This window comes from Monodelphis domestica, chromosome 3 (assembly GCF_027887165.1).
Source record: "Monodelphis domestica isolate mMonDom1 chromosome 3, mMonDom1.pri, whole genome shotgun sequence".
Taxonomy (NCBI): Eukaryota; Metazoa; Chordata; class Mammalia; order Didelphimorphia; family Didelphidae; genus Monodelphis; species Monodelphis domestica.
The window spans coordinates 410,850,570-410,869,144 of NC_077229.1; the positions used below are offsets into that span (position 1 = coordinate 410,850,570).

The 18,575-nt window shown below is 34.4% G+C and overlaps 1 protein-coding gene across 2 annotated transcripts in view; it reads left to right on the top strand.

The window, feature by feature from the left end:
* Window positions 1-18,575, top strand: part of PIK3C3 (phosphatidylinositol 3-kinase catalytic subunit type 3) — a 215,952-nt gene that overhangs the window by 54,419 nt on the left and 142,958 nt on the right. For both annotated transcript variants that reach the window (XM_007486726.3, XM_056824362.1), the window contains exons 11-12: window positions 4,939-5,093; window positions 6,411-6,501. In XM_007486726.3, the coding sequence (XP_007486788.1) occupies window positions 4,939-5,093; window positions 6,411-6,501 (246 nt within the window). The remainder of the gene's footprint in view (window positions 1-4,938; window positions 5,094-6,410; window positions 6,502-18,575) is intronic.

The following is an 18,575-nucleotide window of genomic DNA, read 5'->3' on the forward strand; positions in this document are numbered from 1 at the left end:
CTCTTTTCCTCTCTAGATCTGTAGTTGAAACTAGTACAATTCTATAGTGTCTTCTGCTTTTAAATCCCATTTCTATTGTCAACCAAACTCCAACCATAGGATTATTCCCACAGTCTGCTTTGTTTCTGTTCAATTACTTCTGAACAGAGCTGCAGAAAATCATAAAACCATGTTGATTGGATCTACTCCCTATTTTTGGTGATATCAATTTCCATTAGTAAAATTATTTCTGGAAAGATGGTCTCCACATCCTATATAATCTATCCTTAGTCTCTTTTTGAGCTCTAGGCCCTCATTTCCAACTTGTTTTTTGCTGATTTTCCTAATAGGTATCTCAAACTCAAAGTATTCAGAATAAAGTTCAAGTGTGTCATATCATGTCTCCCATATGCCTCCTTCTCTCTGCTCATACTCCTTTTACAGGCCTACATCACCTGTCTTCTAGACGGGGCAGTAACTTTCTAATAGTCTCTGTGTCTCAAGTCTTTCTTGTTTCAAATCCATTCATTACTTAACTGCCAGAGTGTAATCACTTAATCTCAGATTCAACATAATCATCCTCATTCCCCTCATACTTATTAACCCCCAGTGACTTCTTTTTGCCTCCAGGATCAAATATAAAGCTCTTTGGTTGACATTTAAAGGCTTTTACAACTTGGTCCTTTTTGACCTTTCCAATAAATTTCCACTTAACTTCCTTCCATGCACTGTTATGATTTGGCTACTTTGGCCTACCTGCTAGTAGGCTAGTTCACACCCAACACTAACTACCTTTTGTAAAAGAGGAGGTAAATGGAGGGAGAAAACGGAGGGGCATTTCTCTCCTCTCTTACTGATCAAGAAGGGTAAAAAACAGGGTTTATCTCACAGGATGGAGATGGTTCTCCAGTGAGGGGTTGAAAGGAAATATGGAGGCAAAAAGGACATGAGGAAAGTTGAAAGTCTGTTGAGAGATGGCAGTGTCTCTCTTTCCCCAAGGTTAGCTGACCTGAAGGCTAAGGATCAAACAGAGAGGAAGAGAAGGAATCTGTCTGTTTTTCTTCCCTTGATTGTGAGCTCAAGCTGCTGGGAGGATGTGATATCTCAGACAGCCCCTGTCAAGGGTAAGGGTCTTTGTTGTGTAAGGGGGAAAAAAGGGGTTATTTTATAAAACATTGGACTGGATTATTTAAGAATAGGGTCACCAGGAATTTAATTTATTCCAAAGAGATTTATTAACAAAATATAGAAAGAAAGAAGTAAGAAAATCAGAGAAAGGACAGGGTGTAAGATATCTAGCCTAAGCACTAAGTAATTTACTCCTGGCCCTTGACTCAACCCGATGAGGGATGTTTAGTCCTTAGCTGGAGGGGCCTTGGCAAAGCCAAGGACCTGGGGATGTCTCTCTCAAGAGGTAGGTCTTTTCTGAGGCTAATCTCTTCAGAAAATCCAGAAAAGGAGTTGGCTTTTTCATTCACCACGTGTCAGTCCTAAGGAAAAGATTTAAGAACAGCCTCACCAGGAACAGGGTCTCAGGTCCAGTCAGCAGATTCTTCTCCAGTCTCAACTCCAAAGAATGAAGAACTGACTCTCACAGGAAGTTGTAATTCCTTTTAAAGACACTTTATTTTGTGTCACTTCCTGTGCCTTCCTCTACTTTTTATGTAGACAAATCATAGTCTAAAGGCTTGCTTAGAACTGCCCAGGAGGCAGTCAGTTGATTCTGATTGTCTAAATGATTAAGTGGGATGTTTACACTTTTGGTGATTAAATCTAAAAATGGGCAGGAGAGTTAATTTAATTTTCACAATCAGGGGAGAGTTTAATTAATTTCATTTTTACAATCAGGGAAGAGTTAATCTTCACAGTTGTATGAACCTTCCCTATAACCCCAGTGACTAGCTGGTTCTTTGCTTGTCCCAGATGAAACAAAGGTTTCACCTTTTAATCTTATGCCCACACACCCAACCTTTATCTGTCAAGAAACCTCTAACCAATCTCTAACTGACAGTAACTGAAATTTATTTTTAAAGGGATGGGGAATGAAGGCAGGAGAGATCAGGGAGCAGAATGGAGGGATCAGGAGAGACCTAATAATTTAAATTCAACAGATATTTGAAATCCACAGCATTTGATACCCCCCCCCCCCCCCCAGCCTTTTGGTCAAATACCTTGTTTCTTATCTCTTAAGCTTACACTAACTTAAGCTTAGTCTTTGTTATTTAATTAGAGAATGGTGGAAAGGGGAGAGACCCAGATGAGAGGGCAGATTGACCTCTCCCTCAGAGTCCAACTGACTCTTGGTCAGTCTTGAGTAGCAGGAGTCTAAATGGTAAGGGAATTTGTGGAGGATTTTCTAGCTGGAGAGAGGTATATAGCAAGGAGGAAATCAGGATCTTGACCTCCTGACATCGGGAATATCTCTCTGACCCTCAGGAAGTGCTCCTGACTGTATCTTTCCCAGGCTGGAAGTGCCCATCCATTGGTTCAGAATTCTCTCAGCTCCTCTTCTCCCAGCATCCTCAGCTCCTCTTCCCTTACCTCAGGCCAATCTTTCCATCATACTCCAAGATTCTATTTCAGGGTCTCTACTCAATTCTTACGCTTTTGTATACTGCCTATCCCCCATACCTGGAGTGCTCTGCTCTTATCTCTACCTCTTCCATAGTCCTCTCCAAGATGTAATTTAAATCTCCCCTTTAATAAGAAGCCTTCCTGTTTCCTACTCGAATAAAGCTTTCCATTTGCAGTTTCTGTATCTTATATGTATATAATTATTTTCATGTTGACTATCCTATTAAAATGTAAGTTCCTTGAGTTTAGGGTCCATATGTTTCCTTGTCTTTATATCCCTAGTGTTTCACGCAGTCCCTGTTACTTAGGAGGCACTTAATAAATGCTTGTTGACTAACTATTAATATCCTCATTTACAGTTGAAAAACAAGCTCTGTGAAATTAAGTGATTTGCTTGTAGTTATTATAGTTATGTGGTAGGTTTCAAATCCAGAATTCCATGCCTAGAACTTTTACCCCTGCACCACACTGTCTTTTATATGAGTATTTGGATAGAAATAAGGAGACTGAGATACACTGAGAAACTTGATCAGAATCAGATTTCTTTGTACAATTGTCTTTCCACAATATCCCAGCTTTAAATCAAACCTGAAGACTACATTGGTAAAGTGTAGTTAGATTTACAAGTTCTTAAAAACCAAAATTCAGTCGAAATTGAGGTAACCGAAAATTTTTTTGAAGAAAGGAATGGGTGAAAACGATTTTAAGTTAAGAAGTTTAGATATTTAGTGTAATATCGAGGGGAACTTAAAAGATGAAGGGACCAGAGAGCAGCTGTTTAGGATCTGAATTCTGTATGACACTTCCCTTGTCTTTCCCTGAGTTAAGCAGTTACTAATGGAGTCAAGCAGTTCAGACTAGAAGGTAAGTCTACTCCCCACAACTTTCCTTCTAAACTTAATGGATAGAAATTCCCCTTCTATTACATAAACTCTAAGTCAATTCTGTTATGATTCAAAGTATCTACTTTATTTTGAAAGGAAGGGAAAGGGCAGAGGTAAAGAGGAAGGTCCCTGTTATCTCTTTACTATGGCAACTTTTGAGGGCTTGACCAAAACTTTCCAGGGAATATGGCTTTGAGTTTCCCTAAGGAAAAATATAGTCTCTATTCTAAACTTGTCTTCAATTGGGCATGAAGAATTCCATTCAGTTCAATTCAGGCAAAGGGGTTTGAGATGAGTATTTCTCCCATCCAGCGCCTTTAGAGTCCTAGATAAGAAGGAACAGAAATTTCTCTCTCTGGCTCCAATTGCTTGAACTTGTAACTCTCCCATTCCCCACAGGTCCTTTGAAGGTTCCATTTGTCCTTTCTGAGGCATCCCTTCAAACTTCAGGTTTCCCTTGCAGTAGAATGTTCAGAACTGTTGTAATTATGAGGGATTTTATTGAGATAGGCCTAGTTGGGATGGCTTTAAAGTAACTAATATGTGAGATGAGTTTCTGGACTTGTTCTTGTAGTAGAAATGGAGAGGTGGTGACGAATATAAGAAAACCATTTATTACCTGAATATTCAAGGTTTCTTTAATCTAAAAGTTTTTCAAAGTAAAATTGTTAAGCTGTTCTTAATGATTCATAGAATAATGGAGAGTTAATGTTGTGAAATATACAACAAAACACATCTTAAATATTAAATTTACTAGTATCTTGTCACAGTCATAGAGTGTTCATAATAAACAGTTTCTTTATTGACTTTTTTCTGTCCTAATTGGCCCATTAATCATCACTAGCATAAGTTAGGGGTTTTTTTTGTTGTTATTTTTTAATATATTCTTTTTGGCTTCTTAGGACTGCTTCATTTCAGAAAAAATGCATTGCCTTGGCCATTAATGTGAAAATACACATTTTTCCTTGGGCTCTTGTCAACAATGTCTTATTTCTCCAAAAGTGGAATTTTGAGAACTTTTGATTTTATCTCCAGACAGAAAAGGCAGTGAGAGATAAATGCCCTGAATTGTTAAGGCTGTTGTTGCATTTTGTATTAAGAAGGTAGTGTAGGAGGCAACTGGGTGGCTCAGTGGATTAAGAGCCAGGCCTAGAGATGGGAGGTCCTGGGTTTAAATCTGGCCTCAGACACTTCCCAGCTGGGGGACCCTGGGCAAGTCACTTAACCCCCATTGCCTAGTCCTTACCACTCTTCTGCCTTGGAACCAATACACAATATTGAATCCAAGACAGAAGGTAAGGGTTTAAAAAAAAAAGAAGGTAATGCAATGTGAAAAGAAATAAGGTTACCATTCCAGATTTCTTAATTTGGTTATTAACATAGTTTTCTTTCTTTTTCACAGAATTTAAAATGTTGTCATACCCTTAGAAGTGAAATCATCGTGTCCTTTGTGAAAACTTCTGCTAAAATGTCTTTATTTTTCTTTCTCCTTATTTCTTAGGATTTGTTGATGTACTTGTTACAGCTGGTTCAGGCCCTCAAGTATGAAAACTTTGATGACATAAAGAATGGATTAGAACCTATTAAGAAAGAAAGTCAAGGATCTGTGTCTGAGAGTGTATCAAGCTCTGGAACAAATCCTGCAGAAATAGATAGGTATGGATTACCAGGAACAAAATACATTTTAGAACTGATCACACATTTCATTGTGACAATTTATTTGGCTGTTTGTTTTTCCCCTGTCTTTTCTATCAAATATGTCTAACCTTTGTTTTGTGTTTGAAATTATTATCCGTACATACTATAAATAAACCTTCAGGGGACTAATTACCAAAGCTGTTGAGGCATTATTGTTAATAGCAGAAAAATTGAAAATGTACATTATATTTTTGTAGTTTCATTACGATTTTGTGTTACTGAGGTAGCTAAGTGACTCAGTGGATTGAGAGTCAGGCCTAGAGATAGTAGGTCCTGAGTTCAAATCTCATCTCAGACACTTCCTAGCTGTGTGACTCTGGGCAAGTCACTTAACCCCCACTGCCTAGCCCTACACAGTATTGATACCAAGATGCAGGGTAAGGGTTTAAAAAAAAAAAAAGATTTTGTGTTTACTATTGGCAGGTAGGCAGGAGAATTCCATTTCTCTTCTTCTTTAAGGTTTCTACCTCATAAGAGATCACATTTGGGGGTACTTTATGAATTCTTAGAATAATTAAATTCTTAAACTCAAAAGGACTTAAAGCTCAACTAAACCATCATCTTCATTTCATTCATTTAAAAATAAACTGGCCGCCAAGAAGTGAACTGATATTTTTGCCTAGCATATTGCCTACATGAATAGCGGCTACGATGTCTCTTAATTGCTATTCCAGTGTTCTTTTTTTTCTCTACTACCAACTTTTGATTATATTCTTATCAGTAGAATGTAAGGGTCTTGAGGGAAAGTGTTTTTTTGGGTTTGTTTTGTTTTTTTGGCTTTGAATCCCCAGTGCTTGGAATATAGCAGGTACTCAATAGATCTTTAATTGTATATTTTATTTTTTTTTCTTCATGCTTTTTGTGTCTCCTGTGTTTGAATTAAAAGAAGACTGGAGAAATCTGTGAAATGTTAATTGTTTTCACATTTTTGAGGAAGTAAGAGCTGTTAGATACCTCAGAGATTTATTTATATATGTCTTTTTTCTGTCCTCTTAAGATTTTCACATCTTTAGACATATTCTTCCTCATAATATTATATTAGTCTCATAACATATGTTGTATATGTAATTATATTTACAATATAAAATTTAATTATTCTGCCTCATAATATGTATTATGTAAATGTTGTGAAGAAGAAAGGAATTTCTAATATATATGATTGATTTTAGTTCCATTAAAACAATTACTTTTATAGATAAAATTTGTTATATGCCAAATAACCTAGCAGTACAATAATTTATATCTTCAGTTTATAATTTTTCTTATTGTTTTTAGTTCTCAAATCATAAGCAGTCCTCTTCCTCCAGTGTCTTCTCCTCCTCCTGTATCAAAAACCAAAGAGTCTGCAGATGGTGAAAATTTGGAGGTGAGCTAAAAGATTTTATAGCTTCTTGTAAGAGGATATTATTTTAAGAGGTTTTTTAATAGATGTACTTTTAATGTTGGTCCTTACAACATTGCCTTTGATTAATTAACTAAATATTACAAGTTCATTAAATAACTCATTTTATGATGCATGTTTATGACTTTTCCCATCAGCATAAATTTCCAAATAGACCTCAATGTAAGGGATTTTACTAGAACTTTGGGCATATATAAATGAGTTCATAAGCAATGCACAAATGAACTGGCTGTAAATATTTTATTAAGAAAATACAGGATATTTAGAATAAGGTATTCATAAATATCACTTTGTTGTAATTGTTAATGCCCTGTGATTACATTATAGAGAACTAGAACTATGACTGGTAGTATAGTAACCGTAAGAAATGATGACTTTGTATAGCTCACACAAAATATTGCCTATTAAATATCTAAAAATAGCGCCTATTAAATATCTAAGTTTTCTTTTTGTATGTATAATTGAAAATGTGTTACCCTAAAAAAAGAACTATACTTCCCAGGAGCCCACTGAATTCCTGTCATTACGTACTTCTTGTAGATAGGGGATATTAGGTGGGGACGTGGAAGGTTCTATCTCTTTACTTCTGGTCCCAAGCTTCGTGGTGGTAAGGCAGGTGTTTGAACTCGCTGATCAGTCATGGGCACGCGATCTTTATTTTGTATTTTCTTTCTAATGATCATTAATACATCTCTAAAATATAATATTTTTATTAGAGATTTAAATTTTACATGTAGACTCTTTATTTCATGAAATATATATTAAGTACCTACTGTGTTAAAGAATTATGTTGGGTATTCAAAGATGATAATCAAGACAATAAACTATTTCTTCATTGGATTCTAATTTTTTCAGCAGTTGCCATTTTCAGTAATAGTGAATGTGCACATTTGGAAGCTTCTTAACACATTGTAGGATCTCTTCCAAAATGTCATGAGAACTGATTGTTGTGTATCTGTTTCCTTACTACTTTTAGACTAAGATCAATCTGAAACACATGGTTTTGAAATAAGAAACACATGAAATTTTGAAAAAAAAAAAGTAGTAGTGATGATAATAAATATAGATTACAAATCTGAACAACTTAATTTATCACTCTCCCATTACTTTTATATCTTTAGTCCCATGCCCATTGCTAAAACTGATATATTAGGAAAGGAAGGAATAGTTTTTACTATGTTGCTAGAGTTGTATCAAAGATGGATTCTTGGCCTTTTTAGTTGGAACTTTGCCTTTGAAAAAGTATCTATGGATAGGTTATATTGGGTTGTTACTCTTAGATATTATTTCTGAAATGGATTTTTTTTTATTTCTTCAAAAACCGCTTAAAGAGAAGTATTCATTAAGCCTCAAATCTTACATAAGGAATATCTTGGGTCCTGCTGCTTTAAGATTAAAAAAAAAAAGATTTGTTGTTACTTTATTCTAAGTGAAAATGACACATTCTTCATCCTTCGCTTCCATGATAATACTCTCCTGGTTTTCCTTCTACCTCTTTTCCCTCCTTTGTTGTATCATTCTCCTATACTGAAACATTATTCATTTCCCATTCCTTTACAAACTTGCCCTTCAGAGCTCTATCCTGAATCCCTTTCTTTATTGTCTCTTAGTGATACTCATTGGCTTTCTGTATATCAAACCCTAATCCTCAACTCATCTTACATCATCAGCTGTCTCATAGATATCTTCTATATGTGCTATCAACATATTAAACATATGTCAAAAGCAGAACTCAGTATTTTAAAAAATTATGTTTTTTTCCCAATCATAAGTAAAAAAAAAATCTGCAATCATTTTTTAAAATTTTGAGTTCTAAATTCTCCCTCTTTTCCACCTTTCCCCCACCCCTCTGCTTGAAAAACAGGCAATTTGATATTATGTGAAGTCATGCAAATCATTTTTATATTTAGCCATATTCCAAAGAAAACACAAAAAGACAACAAATATAAAGATTTTTTTTTTTAAAGATATGCTTTAGTCTCCATTCAGAGTTCTGTCATTTCTGGCTCTGGAGGTTGATAGAACCTGAAAAAAAAAATATTTGTTTATTTGTTTGTTTATAGTATTTTTCCTAGGTTACATGATTCATGATTCCCCTCTACCCCTACCCCTTTCTCTTCCCCCTCTTGGAGCTGACAAGCAATTCCACTGAGTTATACATGTATCATAGGTCAAAACCTATATCCATGTTATTCACATTTGCAATAGAGTGATCTTTTAACACCAAAACCCCAATCATATCCCAATCAAACTACCTGATCAATCATATGTTTTTCTTCTGCATTTCTACGCCCACAGTTCTTTATCTGGATGTGGATAGTGTTCTTTCTCATAAGTACCTCTGGATTGCCCTGTATCATTGCATTGCTGTTGGTAGAAAGGTCTGTTATATTTCATTGTGCCATAATGTTTCAGTTTCTGTGTACAATGTTCTCCTTGGTTGCTCCTTTTGCTCTGCATCAAATTTCTGGAGGACTTTCCATTTCACATAGAAATTCTCCAGTTCATCATTCTTTTCAGCACAATAGCATATTCCATCACCATCAGATACCACAATTTTTTTCAGTCATTCCTCAATTGATGGGTACCCCTCCGCCCATTTCCTTTTTTTTTATGCCAATAAAAGGGAACAGCTATAAATATTTTTGTATGTACAAATATTTTTCCTTATTATCTCTTTGGGGTACAAACCCAGCAGTGGTATGGATGAATCAAAGGGCAGGCATTCTTTTCAAGCCCTTTGTACATAATTCCAAACTGCCTCCCATAATGGTTCACAGCTCCATCAGCAGTGTATTAGTGTCCCAATTATGCCACATCCCCTCCAACATTTATCATTCTTCTTTGCTGCCATATTGGCCAATCACCTAGGTGTAAGGTGGTACCTCAGAGTTGTTTTTATTTGCATTTCTCTAATCAATAGATTAGAGTTTTTAATTCTTCATGTGAATACTGCCTATTCATATCCCTTGACCATTTGTCCATTAGGGAATAGCTTGATTTTTTGTAAATTTGATTTAGTTCCTTATATATTTGGGAAATTAAAGCTTTGTTAGAGAATATTGTTATAAAAAATGTTTTCCCAATTTATTGCTTTCTTTCTAATTTTGGACTCATTGGTTTTATTTGTACAAAAACTTTTTAATTGAATATAATCAAAATAATTCATTTTATATTTTGTAATGTTCTCCTTCTCTTGCTTGGTCTTAAATTCCTTCCATTCCCACAGATCTCACAGGTATACTTCCCTATATAGTTCACTTCACTTATAATTTTACTCTTTATATTTAAATCATTTTACCATTTTGAATTTATTTTTGTAAAGGTTATAAGATGTTGACTGAAACCTGATTTCCCCCATACTATTTTCCAATTTTCCCAGCAGCTTTTGTCAAATCTTTAGGTTTATCAAACACTAGCTTGCTGAGGTCATTTACTCCTAATCTATTCCACTGACCCACACTTCTGTCTCTTAACCGGTACCATATTGTTTTGATGACCACTGCTTTATAGCACAGTTTAAGATCTGGTACTAATAGGTCCCCATCCTTTTCATTATTTCTCTTCATATTCTTGATCCTCTGTTCTTCCATTTGAATTTTGTTATAATTTTTTTTAATTCAATAAAAAAGTTTCTAGGTAGTCTGATAGGTATGGAACTGCATAAGCAGATTAATTTGGGTAGGATTTTCATTTTTATTATATTCTACACATGAGCAATTAATGTTTTTCCTGTTTCTTAGGCCCAGTTTTAATTGTGTGAAGTGTTTTGTAGTTGTGTTCATATAATTCCTGTCTTCGTCTTGGCAGATAGATTCCTAAATATTTTATATTTTCTATAGTGATTTTAAATGGAGTTTCTAATTCCTGCTGCTGAAATTTGTTGGAAATATATAGAAATACTGATGATTTATATGGGTTTATTTTGTACCCTGTAACTTTGCTAAAGTTGCTAATAATTTCCACTAGCCTTTTAGTTGATTTTCTAGAATTCTTTAAGCATATCATCATATCATCTGCAAAGAGCGATAGTTTATTTTCCTCATTGCCTACTTTAATCCCTTCAATTTCTTTTTCTTCTCTAATAGCTACTGCTAGCATTTCTAGTACAATATTAAATAATAGAGGTGATGATGGGCATCCTTGCTTCACTCCTGATCTTATTGGGAAGCCTTCTGACTTGTAACCTTTGGACATGATACTTGCTAATAATTTTAAATATAAACTGTTTATTATTTTTAGGAATGGTCCTAATATTAAACCATCCTTTCATTCCTGGTATAAATCCCACCTGATCATAATGAATAATCCTTGTGATAACTTGCTATGGTTTTTTTGCTAGCATTTGATTAAAGAGTTTTGCGTCTCTGTTCATTAAGGAAATTGGCCTGTACTTTTCTGGATTGTGTGGCTTGTGTCATAAAAAGAATTTGCTAAGATTTCTTCTTTGCTTATTTGTCACATAGTTTGTATGTTATTGGGATTAGTTGTTTTTTAAATGTTTGATAGAATTCACTTCTGAATCCATCTGACCCTGAAGATTTTTTCCTTAAGAAGTTCCTTGATGACTTGTTCATTTTTTTTTTCCTGAGATGGAATTATTTAAGCATTCTATTCCTCCTTTGTTAATCTAGGTAATTTATATTTTTGTAAATATTCAACCATTTCACTTAGATTGTCATATTTATTGCCCTATAATTGGGCAAACTAATTATTAATAATTACATTCATTTCCTTTTCATTACAGATGAGATCATCCTTTACATCTTTGATGCTGTTAATTTGATTCTCTTCTTTCTTTTTTAAAATTAGATTAACCAGTACTTTATTTGTTTTTTTTTTCTAAGTACTAGCTCCTAGTCTTGTTTCTTAGTTCAATAATTCTTTTACTTTCAATTTTATTAATTTCTCTTTTAACTTTTAGGATTTTCAATTTAGTTTTTATCTGAGGATTTTTAATTCTTTTCTTTTTTCTACTTTTTTAAAGTTGCAAGCCCAATTCATTGATCTCCTCCCTCTCTTATTTTATTGATTTAGGCACTCAGAGATATAAATTTTCCCCTAAGAACTGCTTTGGCTGTATCCCATCAATTTTGATATGTTGTATCCTCATTGTAACTCTCTTTGATGAAGTTCATAATTGTTTCTATGATTTTATTATTTAGTTTCTAATTGAATTTTAAATTTTCCTTTCCATGGACCTTTGTTTATTACAGTTTTTATCATCTTATGATCTAAAAAAATTGTTTTTATTATTTCTGCTTTTTTCCATTTGTTTGCAATATTTCTGTGCCCCTAGTACATAGTAGATCTTTGTATATGTACTATGTGCTGCTGAGAAGATATATTCCTTTTTATCCTTGTTCAGTTTTCTCCAGATATCTCTTAACTCTAATTTTCTAACATTTCATTCACTTCCCTTGTTTCTTGTTTGTTTTTTTGTTTTGATTTATTTAGTTCTGAAAGGGAAAAGTTGATATCTCTTACTAGTTTGATCTTACAATCTATTTCCTCCTTAAGCTCCTTTAATTTTTCCTTTAGAAATATAGATGCTATACCATTTGTTGCCTAAATGTTTAATAATGATATTACTTCATTGTTTATAATACCTTTGGCAAAATGTAATTTCCTTCCTTATGTCTTTTAATTAGATCAATTTCTACTTTAACTTTGTCTGGTATCGTGATTTCTACTTCTACCTTTTTTACTTTAGATGATGCCTAATAAATTCTGCTCCAGTCTTTTACCTTGAATCGGTGTGTGTCACTCTGCCTTACATGTGTTTCTTGTAAACAACATATACTAGGATTCTGGTTTTTAATCCACACTCCTATCCACTTCCATTTTATGGGTGAATTCATCCCATTCACATTAAGAGTTATGATTACTAACTTTGTATTACTTTCCATCATATTATCCCCTTTAAATCCTGCTCTATTCCCTTTCTCTCTGTTCCTCCTCACCAGTATTTTGCTTTTTTGTCACTCCTCCCACTTCTCCCCTCCCTTCAATTAACTCTCCCTTCCTTTGTCTTATTTCCTTTCTACTTCTCTATAGGGTAAGATAGAATTCTATACACCACAGAGTGTACTTGTTTTTCCCTCTCTTCTCCAATTGTGATGAAAATAAAGTTTAAGCATTTCCCATCACTAGTCTTATCCTCCCCTCTTTATAATGATTTTTCACACCTTTTTATATTATATAATTTATCCCATTCTATCTCTCCCTTTCCTTTTCTCTCTGTGCAACCTTATCTTTCACCCCTTGATTTTTTACTCATCATTCATATGCATACATGTCATATATGCATATTGTTTCATATCATCACATTTACATACATAGTATATTATCATATACTTCATATCATTATAATCAGCTTACTTCCCCACCCACTTTTTGAGTAAATTCCTTCTATCTTCTGAACTACTAAGAATAATTTTTAAGAATTACAGATATCCTCTTTCCATGTAGACATATAAACATTTCAACCTTAATAAGTCCCTTAAATTTTCTCTTTTTTTAAAAAAATTTTTAAAATTTTTTATTTTATTTTATTTTTTAAACATTGTTTTATTTGGTCATTTCCTAACTTTATTCATTGGAAACAAAGATCATTTTCTTTTCTTCCCTCCCCCCCTCCCCCCCACCGCCCACCACCTCTCCTATAGTCGACGCGAGATTTTGGGTATCACATGTGTTCTTGATTCGAACCCATTTCCATATTGTTGGTATCTGCATTAGAGTGTTCATTTAGAGTCTCTCCTCAGTCATATCCCCTCCACCCCTGCAGTCAAGCAGTTGCTTTTCATCAGTGTTTTTACTCCCGTAGTTTATCCTCTGCTTGTGGATAGTGTTTTTTAGATCCCTGCAGATTGTTCAGGGACACTGCATTGACACCAATGGAAAAGTCCATTACCTTCGATTGTACCACAGTGTGTCAGTCTCTGTGTACAATGTTTTCCTGGTTGTGCTCCTTTCACTCTGCATCACTTCCTGGAGTTTGTTCCAGTCTCCATGGAATTCCTCCACTTTATTATTCCTTTTAGCACAATAGTATTCCATCACAAAGTTCAGCCATTCTCCAATTGAAGGGCATCCCCTCATTTTCCAATTTTTGGCCACCACAAAGAACGCAGCTATGAATATTCTTGTACAAGTTTTTTTCCTTATTATCTCTTTGGGGTATAAACCCAACAGTTTTATGGCTGGATCAAAGGGCAGACAGTCTTTTATCACCCTTTGGCATAGTTCCAAATTGTTCTCCAGAATGGTTGGATCAATTCACAACTCCACCAGCAATGAATTAGTGTCCCTACTTTGCCACATCCCCTCCAGCATTCATTACTTTACATAGCTGTCATGTTAGCCAATCTGCTAGGTGTGAGGTGATACCTCAGAGTTGTTTTGATTTGCATCTCTCTGATTATAAGAGATGTAGAACACTTTTTCATGTGCTTATTAATTGTTTTAATTTCTTTGGCTGAAAACTGCCTGTTCATGTCCCTTGCCCATTTATCAATTGGAGAATGGGTTGATTTTTTGTACAATTGATTTAGCTCTTTGTAAATTTGAGTAATTAAACCTTTGTCAGAGGTTTTTATGAAGATTGTTTCCCAATTTATTGCTTCCCTTCTGATTTTAGTTACATTGGTTTTGTTTGTACAAAAACTTTTTAATTTGATGTAGTCAAAATTATTTATTTTAAATTTTGTGACGCTTTCTAAGTCTTGCTTGGTTTAAAACTCTTTCCCTTCCCAAAGGTCTGACATGTGTACTATTCTGTGTTCACCTAATTTACTTATAGTTTCCTTCTTTATGATCAAGTCATTCACCCATTCTGAATTTATCTTGGTGTAGGGTGTGAGGTGTTGATCCAAACCTAATTTCTCCCACACTGTCTTCCAATTTTCCCAGCAGTTTTCATCAAATAATGGATTTTTGTCCCAAAAGCTGGGGTCTTTGGGTTTGTCATAAACTGTCTTGCTGAGATCATTTATGCCAAGTCTCTTCCACTGATCCTCCTTTCTGTCTCTTAGCCAGTACCAAATTATTTTGATAGCCACTGCTTTATAGTATAGTTTGAGATCTGGGATTGCAAGTCCTCCTTCCTTTGCATTTTTTTTGTCATGATTTCCCTGGATATCCTTTTTTTTTTCTTCCAAATGAACTTAGTTATGGTTTTTTCTAATTCAGTAAAGAAGTTTTTTGGTAGTTCAATGGGTATGGCACTAAATAAGTAAATTAATTTGGGTAGGATCGTCATTTTTATTATGTTCGCTCATCCCACCCATGAGCAATCAATGTTTTTCCAATTGTTTAGATCTAGTTTTAACTGTGTGGAAAGTGTTTTGTAGTTGTGTTCATATAGTTCCTGTGTTTGTCTCGGCAGATAGATTCCTAAGTATTTTATATTATCTAGGGTGATTTTAAATGGTATTTCTTTTTCTAATTCTTGCTGCTGAAATAGGTTAGAGATATATAGAAATGCTGATGACTTAAGGGGGTTTATTTTGTATCTTGCAACTTTGCTAAAGTTGTTGAATATTTCGAGTAACTTTTTGGTTGATTCCCTAGGATTCCTTACGTAAACCATAATATCATCTGCACAGAGTGATAGCTTGGTCTCCTCATTGCCAATTTTAATACCTTCAATTTCTTTTTCTTCTCTAATTGCTACTGCTAGTGTTTCTAGTACAATGTTAAATAATAGAGGTGATAATGGGCATCCTTGTTTGACTCCTGATCTTATTGGGAAGGCTTCTAGTTTATCCTGATTGCAGATGATGTTTGCTGATGGTTTTAGATATATACTGTTTATTATTTTTCGGAAAGGCCCTTCTATTCCTATGCTTTCTAGTGTTTTCAATAGGAATGGGTGTTGTATTTTATTAAAAGCTTTTTCTGCATCTATTGAGATAATCATGGGATTTTTTTCAGTTTGCTTGATAATATGGTCAATTATGTTGATGGTTTTCCTAATATTGAACCATCCTTGCATTCCTGGTATGAATCCTGCCTGGTCATAGTGGATGACCCTTGTGTGATGACTTGCTGGAGTCTTTTTGCTAGTATCCTATTTAAGATTTTTGCGTCTATATTCATTAGGGAGATTGCTCTATAGTTTTCTTTCTCTGTTTTTGACCTGCCTGGCTTTGGGATCAGTACCATGTTTGTGTCATAAAATGAATTCGGTAGTACTCCTTCTTGGCGTATTCTGTCAAATAGTTTGTTTAATATTGGGATTAGTTGTTCTTTGAATGTTTGAGAGAATTCATTTGTAAATCCATCTGGACCTGGGGATTTTTTCTTAGTGCTTTCTTTGATGGCTTGTTCATTTTTTTTTTCTGATATGGGGTTGTTAAGTTAATTTATTTAATTCCTCTTTTAGTCTAGGCAATTTATATTTTTGTAAGTATTCATCCATATCACCTAGATTGCCATATTTATTGCCATATAATTGGGCATAGTAGTTTTTAATGATTGCCTTTATTTCCTCTTCCTTAGAGGTGAGGTCTCCTTTTTCATATTGGATACTGTCAATTTGGTTTATTTCTTTTCTTTTTTTAATTAGATTGACTAGTACTTTGTGTATTTTATTTGTTTTTTCAAGTACCAGCTTCTAGTCTTATTTATTAAATCAATAGTTCTTTGACTTTCAGTTTTATTAATTTCTCCTTTGAGTTTTAGGATCTCTAATTTAGTCTTCATCTGAGGATTTTTAATTTGTTCGCTTTCTAATTTTTTAATTTGCATGCCTAATTCATTGACCTCTGTCCTTCTTAATTTGTTAATATATGAACTCAAGGATATAAATTTCCCCCTGAGTACTACTTTGGCTGCATCCCATAGGTTTTGAAAGGATGTCTTATCATTGTCATTTTCTTCAATGAATTTATTAATTGTTTCTATGATTTGTTCTCTAACTAACTGTTTTGGGAGAATCATAATGTTTAATTTCCAATTAATTTTCGATTTACCTCTCCATGTTCCCTTACTAATTATTATTTTCATTGATTGTGATCTGAGAAAGTTGCATTTATTATTTCTGCTCTTTTGCACTTGTTTGCAATGTTTTTATGCCCTAATGCATGGTCAGTTTTTGTAAATGTACCATGTGCTGAAGAAAAGAAGGTGCATTCCTTTTTGGCCCTATTTATTTTTCTCCACATGTCTACTAACTCTTAATTTTTCTAAGATTTCATTCACTTCTCTTACCTCTTTCTTATTTATTTTTTGGTTTGATTTATCTAGTTCAGATAGAGGAAGGTTCAGGTCTCCCACTAGTATAGTTTTTCTATCTATTTCGTCCTTGAATTCCTCTAGTTTCTCCTTTAGAAATTTGGATGCTATGTCATTTGGTGCATACATGTTGAGTACAGATATTTCCTCACGGTCTATACTGCCTTTTATCAGGATGTAATTACCTTCCCCATCTCTTTTAACTAGATTTATTTTTACTTTGGCTTTGTCAGATATCATGATTGCGACTCATGCCTTCTTTTTGTCAGTTGATGCCCAATAGATTTGGCTTCACTCTCTTACTTTCACCCTATGTATATCTACCTTCCTCATGTGTGTTTCTTGTAGACAGCATATGGTAGGGTTTTGGATTCTAATCCACTCTGCTATTCGCTTGCGTTTTATGGGTGAGTTCATTCCATTCACATTCAGAGTTATGATTACTAGCTGTGTATTTCCCAGCATATTGATTTCTGCTCCTGTTCCTGCCTTTTCTTCTTTCACTATTTCTTTCTACACCAATGTTTGCTTTTAAACAGTAGCCCTTGTTCCCACCCTTATTTTACTTTCCTTTCTACCCCCCTCCCTTCTTATTCCACCCCTCTTATTTTCCTGTAGTCTTTCTAAAATTAACCCCCCGCCCCCTCCCTCTCTTGTACTGCTTCCCTCCCCACCAGACCGTTTCTTACCCTTCTACTCCCCTATTCGGCGCAAATCTATTCTCTGCCCCCAATGGATTGGATTGTTTTTCCCTCTTTGAGTCAATTTTAAAGCACGTAAAAGTTGAGTATTTCCTGTCTGCGACCTCTTTACCCTTCCAGTATATTGATGTTCTCCCTCCTCCTACCATGAGCTTCTTTATGACGTATAAGTTTACTCCCATTTGTTTCTTTTCCCATTTCTTTTAATATTAACCTATTTTTAAGCTCTATATTTATATGTATATATATATATGCATACTCATGTGTATGTATTTTTGCATGCATATATCTATATACCTAATTATGTCTTGTTCTTTCATCCTATACAGTTTGTCACTGTTCCCTCTAAGTGTACTTCTTTTTGCTGCCCAGGTAATAACAACAGTTTTTAAGAGTTACCAATGACCTCTTTTCTTATAGGTATATACATATCATTTTAACTTATTGAGTCTCTTAAAAAAATTTTGTTTTGTTTTGTTTTGTTTTTCTTTTTTCCCTTCTTCTTTAATTACCTTTTGATGAATCTCTTGCTTCTGTGCTTGTACATCAAATTTTCTGTTCAGGTCTGGTCTTTTCTTCACGAATTCTTGAAATTCTTCTATTTTGTTGAATGACCATACTTTCCCGTGTAAGAATATAGTCAGTTTTGCTGGGTAGTTGATTCTTGGTTGTAGACCTAGTTCCCTTGCTTTCTGGAATATCGTATTCCATGCCTTTCTTTTTTTCAGTGTGGATGCAGCCAGATCCTGAGTTATCCTCACTGTGGTTCCTTGGTATCTGAATGACTTCTTCTTGGCAGCTTGTAATATCTTTTCTTTTGTCTGATAGTTCTTGAATTTGGCTATAGCATTCCTGGGTGTTGTCAGTTGGGGATTAAGTACAGGAGGTGATCTGTGGATTCTATCAATCTCCACTTTAATAATTTCCTGTAAAATAATGTCCAGGCTTTTTCTTTTGTCATGGTCTTTTGGTAGGCCAATGATTCTGAAATTGTCTCTCCTTGAACGATTTTCTAAATCCTCTGTTTTGTGAATGAGATGCTTCATATTTTCCTCAATTTTTTCATTCTTTTGGTTTTGTTTTATAGTGTCCTGCTGC